The sequence below is a fragment of the Pristiophorus japonicus genome, chromosome 6, assembly GCF_044704955.1.
Source record: "Pristiophorus japonicus isolate sPriJap1 chromosome 6, sPriJap1.hap1, whole genome shotgun sequence".
Taxonomy (NCBI): Eukaryota; Metazoa; Chordata; class Chondrichthyes; family Pristiophoridae; genus Pristiophorus; species Pristiophorus japonicus.
The window spans coordinates 57,266,502-57,287,771 of NC_091982.1; the positions used below are offsets into that span (position 1 = coordinate 57,266,502).

Below are 21,270 nucleotides of genomic sequence, written 5' to 3' on the forward strand. Positions count from 1 at the left end.
TAATGTGCTACCTTTGTTTAAGTGAGAAAGGGATAGACCGAGTAATTATAGGCCAGTCAGCCTAACATCAGTTGTGGGAAAATTATTGGAAAAAATCCTGAAGGGCAGGATAAATCTACATTTAGAAAGACACGGATTAATCAGGGATAGTCAGCATGGATTTGTTAAGGGAAGGCTGTGTCTGACTAATTTGATTGCATTTTTCGAGAACATAACCAGGAGGATCGATGAGGGCAGTGCGTATGATGTAGTGTATATGGATTTTAGCAAAGCTTTTGATAAGGTCCCACATGGCAGACTGGTCACAAAAATAAAAGCCCATGGGATCCAGGGCAAAGTGGCAAGTTATCCAAAATTGGCTCAGAGGCAGGAAGCAAAAGGTAATGGTTGATGGGTGTTTTTGTGACTGGAAGGATGTTTCCAGTGGGGTTCCGCAGGGCTCAGTACTAGGTGCCTTGCTTTTTTTGGTATACATCAATGATCTAGACTTGAATATAGGGGGTATGATTAAGAGGTTTGCAAATGATACAAAAATAGGCGGACTGCAGGAAGATATCAATCAACTGGTCAGGTGGGCAGAACAGTGGCAAATGGAATTTAATTCAGAGAAGTGTGAGGTAATGCATTTGGGGAGGACTAACAAGGAAAATGAATACACATTAAATGGTAAGACATTGAGAAGTGTAGAGGAACAAAGGGACCTGGGAGTGTATGTCCACAGATCCCTGAATGTAGCAGGCCAGGTGGATAAGGTGGTTAAGGCGGCATACGGAATGCTTGCCTTTATTAGCCAAGGCATAGAATATAAGAGCAGGTGGGTTATGCTTGAACTGTATAAAACACTGGTTAGGCCACAGCTGGAGTACTGCATGCAGTTCTGGTCACCGCATTACAGAAAGGACGTGATTGCACTGGAGAGGGTACAGAGGATGTTGCCGGGAGTGGAGAATCTTAGCTATGAAGATAGATTGGATTGGCTGGGTTTGTTTTTCTTGGAGCAGAGGAGGCTGAGGGGAGACCTCAGGTATATAAAATTATGAGGGGCCTAGATAAAGTGGATAGAAAGGGCCTATTTCCCTTAGCAATGGGGTCAACAACCAGGGGGCATAAATTTCAAGTAATTGGTAGAAGGTTTAGAAGGGATTTGAGGGGAAATTTCTTCACGCAGAGAGTTGTGGGGGTCTGGAACTCACTGCCTGAAAGGGTGGTAGAGGGCAAAACCCTCAGCACATTTAAAAAGTACTTGGATGTGCGCTTGAAGTGCCGTGACTGCAAGGTTACGGACCTCGAGCTGGAAAGTGGGATTAGGCTGGATAGCTTCCTGTTGGCTGGCACGGACACGATGGGCCGAAATGGCCTCCTTCCGTGCTGTAAACTTCTATGATTCTATAAGAAACTTCTCTTCATCTCAGTCCTAAATGGATGACCTCTTATTCTGAGATTGTGACCCCTGATTCTAAACTCCCCTGCCAAGGGAAGCAACCTCCCACCATCTCCCTGTCAAGCCCCTTAAGAATACTATACTTTTCAATGAGATCACCTCTCATTCTTCCAAACTCGAAGGCCTAGTCTACTCAATCTCTCCTCATAGGACAATCCTCCCATCCCAGGAATCAGTCTTGGTTGCACTTCGTCCAAGGAAAGTATATCCTTCCTTAGGTAAGGATTGGGATTGGCTGTGATTCAAATACTATTAATAAGCATTGTGAAAGCTCAGGTATAAATTAATATTTGGGCAAGATACTCAAGGATAGTCCTGCTTCAAAAAGGAGAGCGAAAGAAAAAGATGTGTAGGAAACAGACCAAATTCATTAATTATGTTTACAAGTATTCTGAACAAAGAATAAAAATAAAGAAATCATGCGGCTTTCATTTCTACTCTCAATTGAAACTTTATCATTCCCTTCAAAAACTAGCACGAAGCAGTCCTGTTACAAAGAAATACTGTGCAAGACAAGGACTTACTTGTTCTCAAAAGCGACAGTCAAAGCCTCATCATGCACATCCTTCACAAATGCCTGTAAGAAATAAAAAAAATAAGCAATTAAAAAAGTACATGATAAGGCAAATGCAGTTTGTGGAAAATGCACATTTTGGTAGAGATCCCCATGATTGATATACATGTTTCAAACCACGTTAGGTGAAGCACCAACTCAGCATTGTATTCCGATCTCAGTTTATTGCAAATTAATGCAATGTTGATCATATTAAGGATAGTCAGGATAAAGATTTGTACAATAGCACAAAAACTACTGATACTTAACCTGAACTCTACCAAAGCATGAAAACAAACTTATAGCAGAGGGAAAAAAACATTTTTTGTTTCTTGTTTAAAAGGAAGCAAATATCTACAAAGTGATCTATGAAAGGAGTAATTGCCGACAGTTCTCTTTTGCTTCCTCCTCTTTTGTGGTCCTTCCACTGTAGCCAACTTGCTCCCAGTTCTCATTCTTAGCGGGCCACCACAAGTGCACAAGAGCGACCCAGCATTAAAGTAACTCCGTAACATGGCAAATAGTTGTTAGTGGGCATTAATGTGGTTTGGGGGGTTCTACAAATATCACCACAACTTGGAGGCCATCTACTGGAATGTCACTGAACATTGCCATCAGCTTCTGCACAATGATTCATACACCCAAACCCTTTGCATAAGCTCAGCGGCCTGGTGCCTTCTCCCCTGCACTATCAATCCTCTTCACCACATGTGCAACTTTTGTTCCTTTTACTGCCTCAGGAATCTCCCATCCATGCTCCCATTAATCGCCCAACATTCCATGCCCACCACAAACCTCTCGCAACTTTTGAGCCGAAGATATGGCACATATAGGCAGCTTTCTTTCATGCATCATCTCTAACCATGTGCACGATCACCACCTATTCTGACCATAGCATCACCTCCTGTCTAAGTTTGGCACTACTTATCTGAACTAGAAAACTACTCAATTTACACAAGATTGTCTGGCCTTCACATACAGTATAATTGAGAATAGGAATGCAATAGAGTTTTGGCGGGATGGGGAGGGGGGGGCGGGGAGTGAACGACGAGGAGGGGTACTCGGGAACCATTTTGCTTCCATCCACTTTAGTACATTCCAAGTAAAATGCAGAGCCTTGATAATATGTCTCCAATAGTTTCCAAAAATTTACATACAAACAACATTATTACACACTACAAGTACCATTTCATTTGAAGCAAAAATTCAGACAGATGGGCACACCTACGCAATCTTAGAGGATTTTAAAATACAGTTTATCAGTAGTTCAGATTTGGGAAAAAAAATACATCGACAGGAAAAAAAAAGCATACGGCATGGTTTACAAAGAAGCAACTAAGAAAATTACCACTATAAAGTTAAATTAGAAGCTGCAACTACCAACACAGGGGCTGAATGGCCACCTTCTATGCTGTGTTGTTCTATGATTCTAAGCAAAGTTTTGATACTCCCCAAAACTTGACTTTTCCCTAGAGCTGATTTCGCCAAACTGAGAAAAATGGGACAGAAGAACAGCGTAAAAATTAATACTTGGCTAAAAAAAGATACTTAAAATAATGATGTACTGCTCAAACTCAATCAAGCACACAATTCCAACTGTGGACCAGGATAGAAACATAGAAACATAGAAAATAGGTGCAGGAGCAAGCCATTCAGCCCTTCTAGCCTGCACCGCCATTCAATTAGTTCATGGCTGAACATGAAACTTCAGTACCCCCTTCCTGCTTTCACGCCATACCCCTTGATCCCCCGAGTAGTAAGGACTTCATCTAACTCCCTTTTGAATATATTTAGTGAATTGGCCTCAACTACTTTCTGTGGTAGAGAATTCCACAGGTTCACCACTCTCTGGGTGAAGAAGTTTCTCCTCATCTCGGTCCTAAATGGCTTACCCCTTATCCTTAGACTGTGACCCCTGGTTCTACCGACTTCCCAACATTGGGAACATTCTTCCTGCATCCAACCTGTCCAAACCCATCAGAATTTTAAACGTTTCTATGAGGTCCCCTCTCACTCTTCTGAACTCCAGTGAATACAAGCCCAGTTGATCCAGTCTTTCTTGATAGGTCAGTCCCACCATCCCGGGAATCAGTCTGGTGAATCTTCGCTGCACTCCCTCAATAGCAAGAATGTCTTTCCTCAAGTTAGGAGACCAAAACTGTACACAATACTCCAGGTGTGGCCTCACCAAGGCCCTGTACAACTGTAGCAACACCTCCCTGCCCCTGTACTCAAATCCCCTCGCTATGAAGGCCAACATGCCATTTGCTTTCTTAACCGCCTGCTGTAACTGCATGCCAACCTTCAATGACTGATGTACCATGACACCCAGGTCTCGTTGCACCTTCCCTTTTCCTAATCTGTCACCATTCAGATAATAGTCTGTCTCTCTGTTTTTACCACCAAAGTGGATAACCTCACATTTATCCACATTATACTTCATCTGCCACGCATTTTCCCACTCACCTAACCTATCCAAGTCACTCTGCAGCCTCATAGCATCCTCCTCGCAGCTCACACTGCCACCCAACTTAGTGTCATCCGCAAATTTGGAGATACTGCATTTAATCCCCTCGTCTAAATCATTAATGTACAATGTAAACAGCTGGGGCCCCAACACAGAACCTTGCGGTACCCCACTCGTCACTGCCTGCCATTCTGAAAAGTACCCATTTACTCCTACTCTTTGCTTCCTGTCTGACAACCAGTTCTCAATCCACGTCAGCACACTACCCCCAATCCCATGTGCTTTAACTTTGCACATTAATCTCCTGTGTGGGACCTTGTCGAAAGCCTTCTGAAAGTCCAAATATACCACATCAACTGGTTCTCCTTTGTCCACTTTACTGGAAACATCCTCAAAAAATTCCAGAAGATTTGTCAAGCATGATCTCCCTTTCACAAATCCATGCTGACTTGGACCTATCATGTCACCATTTTCCAAATGCGCTGCTATGACATCCTTAATAATTGATTCCATCATTTTACCCACTACTGAGGTCAGGCTGACCGGTCTATAATTCCCTGCTTTCTCTCTCCCTCCTTTTTTAAAAAGTGGGGTTACATTGGCTACCCTCCACTCGATAGGAACTGATCCAGAGTCAATGGAATGTTGGAAAATGACTGTCAATGCATCCGCTATTTCCAAGGCCACCTCCTTAAGTACTCTGGGATGCAGTCCATCAGGCCCTGGGGATTTATCGGCCTTCAATCCCATCAATTTCCCCAACACAATTTCCCGACTAATAAAGATTTCCCTCAGTTCCTCCTCCTTACTAGACCCTCTGACCCCTTTTATATCCGGAAGGTTGTTTGTGTCCTCCTTAGTGAATACTGAACCAAAGTACTTGTTCAATTGGTCTGCCATTTCTTTGTTCCCCGTTATGACTTCCCCTGATTCTGACTGCAGGGGACCTACATTTGTCTTTACTAACCTTTTTCTCTTTACATACCTATAGAAACTTTTGCAATCCGCCCTTAATGTTCCCTGCAAGCTTCTTCTCGTACTCCATTTTCCCTGCCCTAATCAAACCCTTTGTCCTCCTCTGCTGAGTTCTAAATTTCTCCCAGTCCCCAGGTTCGCTGCTATTTCTGGCCAATTTGTATGCCACTTCCTTGGCTTTAATACTATCCCTGATTTCCCTAGATAGCCACGGTTGAGCCACCTTCCCTTTTTTATTTTTACGCCAGACAGGATTGTACAATTGTTGTAATCCATCCATGCGGTCTCTAAATGTCTGCCATTGCCCATCCACAGTCAACCCCTTAAGTATCATTCGCCAATCTATCTTAGCCAATTCACGCCTCATACCTTCAAAGTTACCCTTCTTTAAGTTCTGGACCATGGTCTCTGAATTAACTGTTTCATTCTCCATCCTAATGCAGAATTCCACCATATTATGGTCACTCTTCCCCAAGGGGCCTCGCACAATGAGATTGCTAATTAATCCTCTCTCATTACACAACACCCAGTCTAAGATGGCCTCCCCCCTAGTTGGTTCCTCGACATATTGGTCTAGAAAACCATCCCTTATGCACTCCAGGAAATCCTCCTCCACCGTATTGCTTCCAGTTTGGCTAGCCCAATCTATGTGCATATTAAAGTCACCCATTATAACTGCTGCACTTTTATTGCATGCACTCCTAATTTCCTGTTTGATGCCCTCCCCAACATCACTACTACTGTTTGGAGGTCTGTACACAACTCCCACTAACGTTTTTTGCCCTTTAGTGTTCTGCAGCTCTACCCATATAGATTCCACATCATCCAAGCTAATGTCTTTCCGAACTATTGCATTAATTTCCTCTTTAACCAGCAATGCTACCCCACCTCCTTTTCCTTTTATTCTATCCTTCCTGAATGTTGAATACCCCTGGATGTTGAGTTCCCAGCCCTGATCATCCTGGAGCCACGTCTCCGTAATCCCAATCATATCATATTTGTTAACATCTATTTGCACAGTTAATTCATCCACCTTATTGCGGATACTCCTTGCATTAAGACACAAAGCCTTCAGGCTTGTTTTTTTAACACCCTTTGTCCTTTTAGAATTTTGCTGTGCAGTGGCCCTTTTTGTTCTTTGCCTTGGGTTTCTCTGCCCTTCACTTTTCCTCATCTCCTTTCTGTCTTTTGCTTTTGCCTCCTTTTTGTCTCCCTCTGTCTCCCTGCATTGGTTCCCATCCCCCTGCCATATTAGTTTAACTCCTCCCCAACAGCACTAGCAAACACTCCCCCTAGGACATTGGTTCCGGTCCTGCCCAGGTGCAGACCGTCCGGTTTGTCCTGGTCCCACCTCCCCCAGAACCGGTTCCAATGCCCCAGGAATTTGAATCCCTCCCTGCTGCACCACTGCTCAAGCCACGTATTCATCTGCGCGATCCTGCGATTCCTACTCTGACTAGCACATGGCACTGGTAGCAATCCCGAGATTACTACTTTTGAGGTCCTACTTTTTAATTTAGCTCCTAGCTCCTTAAATTATTTTCGTAGGACATCAGATTTTTTTTTTTTTATTCGTAGCCAATCTTTCCAATTCTTTGTCAAATCACAAACGCCAGAGGTCACCTTGCACACATCAAGGATCACTCTGCGCCAATGCTCTTAGCCAAAAGGCTGAGAGCCACTGCACCGTTCCTGGAAGTACTGCAATACCAGGTTCGTGCCATGGAAGTGGATGGGTCAGGCCCCCCACACACCTCCGTGGAGGTGGATGGGTCAATCCACCCCACCCACCTCCTATTCCCTTTTTTTACCTATGTCGGATGCATCACTCAGTGGAGCCAACCAAGATTGCACTGAACAAACTAATTATGTTGATTGCCAAGTTGCAAAGTAAACATACATTCCATTGATTGCAATAAAACAAAGATGGCAGGAAGGTTATGCAAAACAGGGCCGAAGTTACAGGATCAAATGTGCAAACTGTACTGGCTGACTCAACAATAAGATTATAGTGACCAGTTGTTAAACTTCCACACTACCCTAGATTATAAAAGATCAGCACTGTAGCAATTACATCAAATCTCATTTTAACAGCATTTAACTTAACCACCTGTTAATCTGGTCATATGAAAAAATCTGGCACTGTACACACAATATTGCAGGACCATATCATTTATACCATAAAGAGGGGGATAGAATGTACAGTGTGTTATCACTATGTTCCAGTACAGTGCAATGCAATGGGTTCAACATTTTCATACTGGGTTTATGTGGACTAAAAAACTCCCAACTTGGATTGAGTCTGGAGAGAACATTGGCGTTAGTGGTTGAAGCATTTTGAGGTGATGCAGCCACCTGGTCCACAAGTGGAAGATGAGGGATGACCCGAAGTGCGACTGTGGCCATGAGTCCCAGACCATGTAACACGCCACATCAACCTGCCCACTGAGATCTGTTGCGGGAGGCACCTCATTTCTCCACTCGGCATCTCAGGACGCCATCGAATGAACAGCTAAACTAGACATCCCATTATAAGCTTTTCCCGTCAGACGAAGGTAGTACCTGTAGTAATTCAAGCAGAGATATTTCTTCTAATAATGTATTGGTATCAATATGCTCAGTATATCTATGATTGTTGGAAGTAAATTATAAAATATACCTTTCAATAAGTGGGTGTTATAGAATTATTAACAGTATGCATTCACTAATGCATCAGGCCCAGTCGCACGCCCACTGTCATTAGCAAATGTTTGTCATTAGTATATCTTTCCTTCCACACCAGTGGCAATTTCATCTGGAGATTTCAGCACAAACCAAACAATAGAGATTTAAATAAACAGTAGAGAGAATGGTTAAGTTACAAGTTCGCAAGAGAATTTCGGGTGAGAAGACATTTGGTCCACCTTAATTCATCCATCCATCCAAAGAACAAAACAAGTTCCCCTATTGCAAAGCTAATTGTTTTTTTTAATGATTCCAGCAGGGTTTTCATCTCCACTACTCCACCCAGAAGAAGCCCTTTCCATGTTTATCACTGTGCGAAGAATTTACTTTAATTTTTTGTAGTTGATTTTTACGAGCTTGATGCAGTGGCCTCTTGTCCCACTCTCGCAGGTAGTTTATCTCTTCCATATCCTTAACCACCTGGCATACCTCTGCAAAAATCACTCAGATGCTGCCTCTCCAGGCTCAAGTTTCTCCATTCTTTCCTCAATTCATATCTCTAGCACTGGGGACCAGCCTTGTGGTGCTTCTCTGCACTGCCTCCTGCACGATCTCAGTCGAACTGGACACTGTGTCACAACTTTCTTTTGACTTATTGTTTTAGCTCTGTAATTCAACATTTCATTGGCTTCCCTGTTTGGGTCAGACATTTTAGTCAAGCCTATTGAAACCCCTAGGTTTCCTTCAGCTTCATCAACACTAAAATCAGGCCAAATACTGCAGCCAAGAAGTTAAAAATCCATACAAAACATTTCTCGTTTCATCATCATCATAGGCAGTCCCTCGAAGCGAGGATGACTTGCTTCCACGCCAAAAAGGGATGAGTTCACAGGTGTTCCATGAAGGAACTAATATTCCAGATCCCGAATTACATTGTGAAGGGTGGAAGATGCCTGTGCGTGGACTTTTTTTAAATGTGTGGTGGCGTTGCACAGCAGCCACTACAGGGGTTTGACAGAGCTAGGTCTTGGTCCAGTGGAAAGGATTACCCAAGACTAAGTGGAGACCAGCTCTGCTGCACAGACCGTGCGCGCGCACATATCACAGTATGGGCTGGTCCGTGCTGCCCCTGGGCCCCCACCTCTCCTGGACCCCGGTCACTTCCCTCTTGCCGCTCCTTCACCGGTCCTGCTGTGCCTGCCCGCACTGCAATCAGCGACCTGGCTTCGTAGCCGTCGCCCTCCTGCAGCAGCACGCACTGCTCCCTGCAGCGGTCTGCCGCCACAAGCTGCTCCCTCCAAGGCCCCGGCCTGCTGAAGAGACCTCATGAAGTTGGCCTGGTGGTGCTAAACCTTCACTATTGGCCTTACTGCAACTTCCCAAAATCTCACCTGGGCTGCAACAAGGAAATTCAACTTGGACATCAAATCAACCTAAAGCTGGAAATGAGCCTAGGCTGCTCTTTCACACGTACAAAGAAAACAGAGATGGCATGAGGAAACATTTCTTTTTATTAGTACAGCGAGCTGTTATGATCTGGAAAAGGGATGTCTGAAAGGGTGATGGAATGTTAAGAATAACTTTCAAAAGGGAATTAGATAAACAGGAAAATTTTGCAAGGCTATGGGGAAAGAGCAGGGGAGTGGGACTAATTGGATAGCTCTTTCAAAGAGCCGGCACAGGAACGATGGGCCAAATGGCCTCCTTCTCTATTGTATCATTCTACGGTTCACTGGGTTGATTCTGGAGATGAGGGTGTTGACTTATGAAGATAGGTTGACCCTATACACATTGGGGTTCAAAAGAATGAGAGATGATCTTATTGACATTTTTAAGATAATGAGGGGGCCCGACACGGTGGATGATGCAGAGAGGATATTTCCACTCAGGGGAAACTAAAACTAGGGGATATAGTCTAAGAATAAGGGGTCGCCCATTTAAAACTGAGATGAGATGGAATTTCTTCTCAGAGGGTTGTAAATCTGTGGAATTCTCCGCCCTAGAGAGCTGTGGAGCCTGGTCATTGAATATATTTAAGGCAGAGATCGATAAGATTTTTGAGCGATAAGCGAATAAATGGTAATGGGGAGCGGACAGGGAAGTGGAGCTGAGTCCATGATCAGATCAGCCATGATCTTATTGAATGCCAGAGCAGGCTCGAGGGGCCAGGTGGCCTAATCCTGCTCCTATTTCTTATGATTCTATGAGTTACTGAGCAGTGCTGTCAGAAACTGGGAGTAAATCAGTTTCCCACAACAAGATCGTATAGTGATTTAATTTTTTTTTAAACAACAGTCTTGGTCCTAAAAATTTTCTGCACGACCAAGAACCACAAACAGAAAGCAAAGATAAGTACTGAAGAGGAGGACCATTTAAGTCAAGTCTTCAATACACTATCTGGACTCTGCCCTGTTCCCTTTCATTCTTTAAAGCAGATTTTCCTTTATCAAAGTCCCAACTCTTATCTGAGTATTCTGATATTCTGTTAACTCATAGCTGCTTTCTATTCAACCCTGTACTACCGTCCCTCTCCATTCAGGTACTGAATAGATCACTCACAGCTCCAACAGTATTGCCTGTCCACTATTAATGGCATATACAATAGGCCGAATTTGTTTTTTGTATCAACAATGTTGGTTTTATGTTTATACCAATTTATAAAGAGAACAAGCAAGCACTTCCACACACAACAGTTTTAAAGAAGCTGAAAAGGAACTTACATTTACATAGAACCTTTCACATTCTCAGATCTCATAGCACTTCACAGCCAATGAATTACTTCTGAAAAAGATTAGTCATGACTACTTTGCAGCCAAGCACGGCTGCCAATTTACACAGCAAGGTCCCACAAACAATTGAGAAAAGTGACAAGTTAACCTGCTTTGCTCAATGTTGCTCGAGAACGATATATTGATCAAGGTACCGGGAGAATTCCCAGCTCTTCAACAAAATGCAATGGGAACTTTTACGTCAACCTGAACAGGCAGACAGGCCTTGGTTTAGCAACTCATTCAAAAAAATGCACCTCCAACAATGTAGCACTCGTCAGTACGACACTGAAGGGGTAGCCTAAACTCATGGAGTGGGGTTTGGACTCAAGAACAAATGTTAAAGCAAAGCTTCTTTCTGATCCACTGAACATCTGATTAGTTTACTTTACATCTGCAATTTTCTACAACGCTAAGTAACTTGCCAGGGAATATGATGCCTAAAGCAGAACACCTATATTTTAAGTCATCAACCTGAAAAATTAACTCTGTTTCTCTCTCCACAGATACGGCCTGACCTGCATGTTTCCAGCATTCTCTATTTTATACCGATATAATAGGAATGGAGCACTCAATAACAAACATGATTTAGGAATCAAAACGTGTTCCTCCCCCACTCCACGCCCCCCATCCACACACACATAGTGTAAAGTTAAAAAAAAGGCTTTACTATTTTCAGATAGTCCTAATCTCTTAGGATTTGGGCAATTATAGAGTTTTTTAAAAAACGTATTTGTTAAGTAGTTAATGGACTGTCCCATGCCAGACAAGGCCGGGAAGAGATTCCAACACCTTTTTCTACATCAATACAAAAGCAAAATACTGCGATGCTCGAAAACTGAAATAAAAACAGAAAATGCTGGAAACACTCAGCAGGTCAGGCAGCAGCTGTGGAGCGAGAAAAAAAGTGTTAACGTTTCAGATTGATGCCCTTACGTCAGAACTGGAACAGGATAGAGATGTCTATCTGTTTTAGTGATGTTGATTGAGGGAAAATGGCAGATGTAGGGAAGTAAACTAATCAAATCTTCAATGGATCAGAAATAAGCTTTGCTTCAGCATTTGTTCCCAAGTCCAAACACCACTCTTGGCCTTTATTGCAAAGGGGATGGAGTATAAAAGCACGGAAGTCTTGCTACAGTTATACAGGGTATTGTTGAGGCCACACCTGGAATACTGCGTGTAGTTTTGGTTCCATATTTATGAAAGGATATACTTGCTTTGGAGGCAGTTCAGAGGAGGTTCACTAGGTTGATTCCAGGGATGAGAGGGTTGACTTATGAGGAAAGGTTGAGTAGGTTGGGCCTCTATTCATTGGAATTCAGAAGAATGAGAGGTGATCTTATCGAAACGTATAAGATTATGAGGGGGCTTGACAAGGTGGATGCAGAGAGGATGTTTCCACTGATGAGGAGACTAGAACTAGAGGGCATGATCTTAGAATAAGGGGTCACCCATTTAAAACTGAGATGAGGAGAAATTTCTTCTCTCAGAGGGTTGTAAATCTATGGAATTCACTGCCTCAGAGAGCTGTGGAAGCTGGGACATTGAATAAATTTAAGACAGAAATAGACAGTTTCTTGAACGATAAGGGGATAAGGGGTTATGGGAAGCGGGCAGGGAAGTGGAGCTGAGTCCATGATCGGATCAGCCATGATCTTATTGAATGGCGGAGCAGGCTCGAGGGGCCGTATGGCCTACTCCTATTTCTTGTGTTCGAAACTTTTCCAGTTGATGGAAGGTCGATGCCCTGAAACAGTAACTGTTTCTCTCCCCAGACGCTGCCCGAGCTGCTGATTGTTGCTCAGCGAGGATATCTTTCTCTCCCTCATGCACCAACAGTAACTATATGCAACAGTTTCTCCAATGTTGCCATACTTGCATTTATATAGCACCATTTAACATAGTAAAAACATCCCAAGGTGCTTCACAGAAGCGTTATCCGACAAAATTTGACACCAAGCCTCTTCAAATGCTGCTAACACGATCTGACTTTTGACAGCATTTGGTTGTTCATGACGCCACTGACATTTTATCAGGTGCTTGATCAATTTAGAGCTACCAAACATTGTCCTTCTTACTCCAATAACACAGGCAGGCTAGGTCACAGGGTTAAGCCTCCCAACTGACTCAAAGAACAGCGGCCAGAATGGTTTTTCAACGCATCAGATTCTTTTTATATTACAAGAGTCCTAGATCGGTATTTAAAGGGATAGTGGTAAATGTGTAGCAGTGCTTTTTAAGCTTAAAATATTAATAAAAACAATGTCTTTAGGTAACAAAACATGCAACAAGGCTTGCATTTCTAATGCACCTTTTACAACCTCAGGACATCCCAAAACACTTTACAGCCAATGAAGTACTTTTGAAATGTTGTTACTATTGCAGTGTACGAAACGCAGCAGCCAATAAATGCACAGCAAGCTCCCACAAACAGCAATGTGATAATGACCAGACAATCTGTTTTAGTGATTTGATTGAGGGATAAATATTGGCCAGGATACCGGGGAGAAATTCCCTCAACTTCAAAATAGCGCATGGGATCTTTTACATCCACCCGAGACCCCCTTTACTACATATTCACATGAACAGAAGATTACTCCACATTACTAACTGGTGTAAGAATACAAGAACATGAGAATTAGGAGCAGCAATAGGCTATATGGCCCCTCGAGCCTGCTCCGCCATTCAGAGAGATCATGGCTGATCTTTGACCTCAACTCCACTTTCCCGCCCAATCCAAAATATCCCTTGATTCCCTCAAGAGTTCAAAAATTAATTAAAAGACAAAAATATTTTCCACTGACATCATTTAGACAGTATTACTAAATCTAAAATTACAATACATCATAACATGATGATTAAAGGAGGAAAAGCATCATTTAATTTGAACGGCAATCTTTATTAGGAGAGCGGGCAAGATTTTTTATTGAACTGTGTATTGATCACTAAACTGTAACTTAAATCAACTGTGCAAAACATAGCTCATAAAACAGGCAGTGTGGATAAATGCCCACTCACTTTTAATATAAAAAGCACACTATTAACGTGCAACCCCACACGCTCATGTGCAACCCCCAACGCTCACTATTAACATGCAGCCCCCCCACGCTCACTATCAGCGTGCAGCCCCCCACGCTCACTATTAGCGTGCAGCCCCCCCCACGCTCACTATTAGCGTGCAGCCCCCCCCACGCTCACTATTAGCGTGCAGCCCCCCCCACGCTCACTATTAGCGTGCAGCCCCCCCCACGCTCACTATTAGCGTGCAGCCCCCCCCACGCTCACTATTAGCGTGCAGCCCCCCCCACGCTCACTATTAACGTGCAGCCCCCCCACGCTCACTATTAACGTGCAGCCCCCCCCACGCTCACTATTAGCGTGCAGCCCCCCCCACGCTCACTATTAACGTGCAGCCCCCCCCACGCTCACTATTAACGTGCAGCCCCCCCCCCGCGCTCACTATTAACGTGCAGCCCCCCCCACGCTCACTATTAACGTGCAACCCCCCACGCTCACTATTAACGTGCAACCCCCCACGCTCACTAAGATAAAACTACTCACTATTAATATAAAAACACTTACTTTTAATAAATATAAAAACTCACAACATAAAAAAACACTCACATCAACATAAAAAAACACTTAAAAAATGCTATTAATATAAAAAGCACTCACAGTATTAATGTAAAAAGTACCCACTGAGAGCCCTAACAAGAGCAACAGTTGGGTTGTTTCCACCTATTTGCAGGTGAGCCCCCCCACACACAGTGAGGCGGCTGAAACCAAAGTGTAAACACAAAGGGAAAGGGCCTTTGCCTCCAAGCCTGAAAAAGCAGCAGACTCACAAACAAACCCCAGCAGACAGACACACAGGGCTGGAACTATGGATGGATTTAAAAGGCCCTTCCCCCACCACACCACCGCCTTTTGTTTTTACCCATTGTAATCCCACAACAACAAGCAGCAGGAGAGGCAGCTCAGGCCCGCCCACCCCGAACCCAGCAAAAGCCCGGGCACTCCTGAGGTAAAAAATATATATACAAATGTACCGAGAGAGAGAGAGACAGATTTAATCCGTATATATCGGGAATCAGCAGGCCCGAGTATCAGGGGCCGAGTGCATGAGTGTGTGAGCTGTGGGGCTGGGGGACGAGGAGCCGCTCCGAGTTACCTTGTAAAAGGCTCCATTCGAACCGCGCACCTCCACCATTAAATCCTCCATCTTGCGGCTGCAGCGCTGCACTCTGGGCCGCCCGCGCGCTCCCCGCCCGGCGTGCGCGCCCCTCACACCGTGCTCGCTCCCCGGTCCCGCCGCTCGCCAGGCCCCGCCCCCTCTCCGCCCGCCAGACCCCAACCCCACGCTAGGCCCCGCCCCCTCCTCTTCGTCTCTCGCAAGTCCCCGCCCCCTCCTATTCGCCTCACGCAAGGCCCCGCCCCCTCCTATGCGTCTCTCACCAGGCCCCGCCCCTCCTCCTGGACAGGCCCCGCCCCCTCCTCCTCACCGCTCAACAGGCCTCGCCCCGCCCCCTCTGCGCGGCCGCGCGCCCTCCGACAGTTACTCAAGAGTCTCTTTCTCGCGCGCGCCGCTCGCTCTCTTTGCTCCTTTAATTGTTGTCAGGCATTTTTCTTTCCAATTTCTTGACCTGCTCCTCATGAAATAATATATATATATTTTTTCTAACGGTTAATATATTATATCTGTGCTTTTATTTTTAAAAATACACATATATATATATATAAAATCTCCCTTCCATCCCCACACACCAACCGCCCGCCGCCGCAAACAGCCAACTTGAAGGCGGGGGCGGGACGCCCTCCAAGGGAGATTGACGTGAGGCTGAGCCAATCGCTCTCCCGCAGCTCGTCTGTCAACTATCTCGCTCGGCCCAATCGGTGTGCAGCCAGAGGGCGGGGCTCTCCCCCTACTTTTTTTTGAAGTAGCGCCGCCAATTGGTTGAGGGTGGTTGCTATGGTTTTGGGGTACCGTCTCCTCCCCTTGTCCCCACCTGTCAATTAGCTCGTCCGGCCAATCGTTGCGCAGCCAGAGGGCGGGGCTTCCTTTTGGCGGTTACCATGGTGTCGGGCTGGGCCTGGTCTTCTCAGAGGCCTGACGCAGCGCCCATAGTGGCGCAGACAACAAGCCGACTGGTCAGAGGCAGGCTGGCACTTGATCATCATTAGCCGAGAGAGGGGATGGTAGGAGCCGAAAGCAGAGTTCACATCTCGCAGGAATTTACCTGGAGTTTTCAATTCACCCTCACCACTGGATGCCTTCCACTGTCACTGCAGAGCCACCTGCCCAGGAGCAACAAGGCTGCAGCAAAGGCAAACACAAACTAATATTGAGCGGCATCCTGAAATTGGGTTGCATTTATCATAGAATCACCACAACATTTTCACCCAGAGGGTGTTGGCGGTCTGGAACTCATTGCCTGAAAGGGTGATATATAGGCAGAAACCCACATCAGATTTTTAAAAAGTACCTGGATATCACGGTGTGCCGGCGATGGAGAAAGTGATTGGCATCTCATCCATCACCTTCAACAATCAAGTGGGTTGCTTTGTCCTGGATGCTCCCATCTAACATTTAAGGAACGAATGCGAGAATTGCAACAGTTATACATTCCTTTCTGGTATACAAAGACAAAAGGAACATTGGCCCAACCATGGCTAACAAAACAAACTAAGGATAGTATTGGATCCAAAAAGGAGTCATACAAAGTTGCCAGAAAAAGTAGCAAGCCTAAGGATTGGGAGCAGTTTAGAATTCAGCAAAAAAGGACCAAGAGATTGATTGAGGGGAAAAATAGAGTATGAGAGTAAACTTGGAAGGAACATAAAAACCGACTGCAAAAGTTTCTACAAGTACGTAAAAAGAAAAAGATTAGTAAATACAAATGTAGGTTCTTTTACAGACAAACGGGAGATATAATGGAGAACAAGGAAATGGCAGAACAATTAAATAAATACTTTGGTTCTGTCTTCATGGAAGAAGACACAAATAATGTCCCAGAAATGCTAGGAATCAAGGGTCTAGTGAGCAAGAGGAATTAGAAGAAATAACTATTAGTAAGACAATAGTGCTGGAGAAACTAATAGGACTGAAGGCCGATAAATCTCTAGGGGCTGATGATCTGCATCCCAAAGTACTAAAAGAGGTAGCCATGGAAATACTGGATGCATTGGTTGTCATCTTCCAAAATTCTATAGAATATGAAACAGTTCCTGCAGATTGGAGGGTGGCAAATGTAACCGTTTAAAAAGTAGGAAAAATGCTAGAGTCTATTATAAATGATGTGATAACGGCACACTGAGATAATATCAACGGGATTAAACAAAGTCAACATGGATTTATGAAAGGAAAATCATGTTTGTCAAACCTACTGGAGGTTTTTGAGGATGTAACTGATAGAATAGATAAGGGAGAATCAGTGGATGTCATGTATTTGGATTTTCAGAAGGCCTTTGATAAAGTCCCACATAAGAGATTAGTGTGCAAAATTAAAGCACATAGGATTGGGGGTATTGTACTGGCATGGATTGAAAATTGGTTAACTGACAGGAAACAGAGAGTAGGAATAAATGGGTCTTTTTCGGGGTGTTGGGCAGTGACTAGTGGGGTACCACAGGGATCAGTGCTTGGGCCCCAGTTATTCACAATATATATCAATGATTTGGATGAAGGAACCAAATGTAATATTTCCAAGTTTGCTGAAGGCACAAAATTAGGTGGGATTGTGAGGAGGATGCAAAGATGCTGCAAGGTGATTTAGATACGTTGAGTGAGTGGGCAAACACATGGCAGATGCAGAATAATGTGGATAAATGTGAAGTTAATCCACTTTGGAAAAACATAAAGACGAAAGTATTATTTAAATGGTGATAGCTTGGGAAATGTTGATGAACAAAGAGACCTGGGTGTCCTTGTACACCAGTCATTGAAAGCAAACATGCAGGTGCAGCAAGCAGTTAGGAAGGCAAATGGTACGTTGGCTTTCATTGCAAGAGAATTTGAGTACAGGGGCAAGGATGTCTTACTATAGTTATACAGGACCTTGGTGAGACCACACCTGGAGTATTGTGTGCAGTTTTGGTCTCCTTACCTAAGAAAGGATATATTTGCCATAGAGGGAGTGCAGTGAAGGTTCACCAGACTGATTCCTGGGATGGTAGGACTGTCATATGAGGAGAGATTGGGTCGACTAGGCCTGTATTCACTAGAGTTTAGAAGAATGAGAGGGGATCTCATTGAAACGTATAAAATTCTGACGGGGCTGGACAGACTGGATGTGGGGAGGATGTTTCCCCTGGCTGAGCAGTCGAGAACAAGGGGTCACAGTCTCAGGAAACGGGGTAGGAAATTTAGCACTGAGATGAGGAGAAATGTTTTCACTCAGAGGGTGGTGAACCTGTGGAATTCTCTACCATAGAAGGCTGTGGAGGCCAAGCCAGTGAATATATTGAAAAAGGAGATAGATTTCTAGAAACAAAAGGCATCAAGGGGTACAGGGAAAAGGCGGGATTATGGTGTTGAGATAGAAGATCAGCCATGATCATATTGAAACATAGAAAATAGGTGCAGGAGTAGGCCATCTGGCCCTTCGAGCCTGCACCACCATTCAACAAGATCACGGCTGATCATTCCTTCAGTATCTCGTTCCTGCTTTCTCTCCATACCCCTTGATCCCTTTAGCCGCAAAGGCCATATCTAACTCCCTCTTGAATATATCCAATAAACTGGCATCAACAACTCTCTGTGGTAGGGAATTCCGTGGGTTAACAACTCTCTGAGTGAAGAAGTTCCTCCTCATCTCAGTCCTAAATGGCTTGCCCCTTATCCTAAGACTATGTCCCCTGGTTCTGGACTTCCCCAATATCGGGAACATTCTTCCTGCATCTAACCTGTCCAGTTCCGTCAGAATTTTATCTGTTTCTATGAGATCCCCCCTCATCCTTCTAAACTCCAGTGAATACAGGCCCAGTCTCTCCTCATATGTCAGTCCTGCTATCCCAGGAATCAATCTGGTGAACCTTCGCTGCACTCCCTCAATAGCAAGAACGTCCTTCCTCAGATTAGGAGACCAAAGCTGAACACAATATTCTAAGTGGGGCCTCACCAAGGCCCTGTACAACTGCAGTAAGACTTCTCTGTTCCTATACTCAAATCTCCTTGCTATGAAGGTTAACATACCATTTGCGTTCTTCACCGCCTGCTGTACCTGCATGCGAACCTTCAATGACTGATGAATCATGACACCCAGGTCTAGCTGCACCTCCCATTTTCCTAATCTGCCGCCATTCAGATAACATTCTGTCTTCGTGTTTTTGCCCCCAAAGTGGATAACCTCACATTTATCCACATTATACTGCATCTGCCATGTATTTGCCCACTCGCCTAACCTGTCCAAATCACCCTGCAGCCTCTTAGCGTCCTCCTCACAGCTCACACCGCCACCCAGTTTAGTGTCATCTGCAAACTTGGAGATATTACACTCAATTCCATCATCCAAATCATTAATATATATTGTAAAGAACTGGGGTCCCAGCACTGAGCCCTGCAGTACTTCACTGGTCACTGCTTGTCATTCTGAAAAGGACCCGTTAAGCCCGACTCTCTGCTTCCTGTCTGCCAACCAGTTCTCTATCCACGTCAGTACATTACCCCCAATGCCATGTGCTTTGATTTTGCCAATCTCTAGTGCGGGACCTTGTCAAAAGCCTTTTGAAAGTCCAAATACACCACATCCACTGGTTCTCCCTTATCCACTCTACTAGTTACATCCTCAAAAAATTCCAGAAGATTTGTCAAGCATGATTTCCCCTTCATAAATCCATGCTGACTTGGACCAATCCTATCACTGCTTTCCAAATATGCTGCTATTTCATCCTTAATGATTGATTCGAACATTTTCCCCATTACTGATGTCAGGCTAACTGGTCTAGAATTACCCGTTTTCTCTCTCCCTCCTTTTTTAAAAAGTGGTGTTACACTATCAACCCTCCAGTCCATAGGAACTGATCCAGAGTCGATAGACTGTTGGAAAATTATCACCAATGCATCCACTATTTCTAGGGCCACTTCCTTAAGTACTCTGGGATGTAGACTATCAGGCCCTGGGGATTTATCGGCCTTCAATCCCATCAATTTCCTTAACACAATTTCCCGCCTAATAAGGATATCCTTCAGTTCCTCCTTCTCACTAGACCTTCGGACCCCTAGTACATTGGGAAGGTTATTTGTGTCTTCCTTTGTGAAGACAGAACCAAAGTACTTGTTCAATTGATCTGCCATTTCTTTGTTCACCATTATAAATTCACCCAAATCCGACTGCAAGGGACCAACGTTTGTCTTCACTCATCTTTTTTCTTTTTCTCTTCACATATCTATAGAAGCTTTTGCTGTAATTTTTTATGTTTCCGGCAAGCTTCCTCTCGTACTCTATTTTCCCCTCTTAATTAAACCCTTTGTCCTCCTCTGCTATATTCTAAATTTCTCCCAGTCCTCCGGCTTGCTACTTTTCTGGCTAATTTGTATGCCTCTTCCTTGGATTTAACACTATCCTTAATTTCCCTTGTTAGCCACGGTTGAGCCACCTTCCCTGTTCTATTTTTACACCAGACTGGGATGTACAATAGTGGTAATTCATCCATGTGCTCTTTAAATGTCTGCCATTGCCTATCCACCGTCAACCCTTTAAGTATCATTTGCCAGTCTAATCTAGCCAATTCGCCCCTCATACCATCAAAGTTGCCTTTTCTTAACTTCAGGACCCTAGTTTCTGAATTAACTTTGTCACTCTCCATCTTAATAAAGAATTCTACCATATTATGGTCACTCTTCCCCAACAAGATTGCTAATTAGTCCCTTCTCATTACACATCACCCAGTCTAGGATGGCCAGCTCTCTGGTTGGTTCCTCGACATATTGGTCTAGAAAACCATCCCTAATACACTCCAGGAAATCCTCCTCCACCGCATTGCTACCAGTTAGGTTAGCCCAATCAATATGTAGATTAAAGTTGGCCATGATTACTGCTGTACCTTTATTGCACACATCCCTTATTTCTTGTTTGATGCTGTCCCCAACCTCACTACTACTATTTGGTGGCCTGTACACAACTCCCACTAGTGTTTTCTGCCCTTTGGTATTCCGTAGCTCCACCCATACCGATTCCACATCATCTAAGCTAATGTCCTTCCTTACAATTGCAATAATTTCTTCTTTAACCAGCAACGCCACCCCGCCTCCTTTTCCTTTCTGTCTATCCTTCCTAAATGCTGAATACCCCTGGATGTTGAGTTCCCAGCCTTGGTCACCCTGGTGCCATGTCTCCGTGATGCCAATCACATCATACCCGTTAACTGCTATCTGCGCAGTTAATTCGTCCATCTTATTCCG

General features: G+C 44.3%; 1 protein-coding gene across 7 annotated transcripts in view; it reads right to left on the reverse strand.

Annotated features, from left to right (window-relative positions):
* The window catches only part of fmr1 (fragile X messenger ribonucleoprotein 1), an 81,543-nt gene extending 66,392 nt beyond the window's left edge, over positions 1 to 15,151 (reverse strand). For 4 of the 7 annotated variants that reach the window (XM_070882881.1, XM_070882880.1, XM_070882886.1 and 1 more), the window contains exons 1-2: positions 15,043 to 15,151; positions 1,966 to 2,018 (exon numbers count right to left, since the gene is read on the reverse strand). In XM_070882881.1, coding sequence (XP_070738982.1) covers positions 1,966 to 2,018; positions 15,043 to 15,093 — 104 coding nt within the window. In that variant the 5' untranslated portion in view covers positions 15,094 to 15,151. The remainder of the gene's footprint in view (positions 1 to 1,965; positions 2,019 to 15,042) is intronic. The other 3 variants (XM_070882882.1, XM_070882883.1, XM_070882884.1) reach the window with 3 other exon arrangements.
* Positions 15,152 to 21,270: the final 6,119 nt, after the last annotated feature.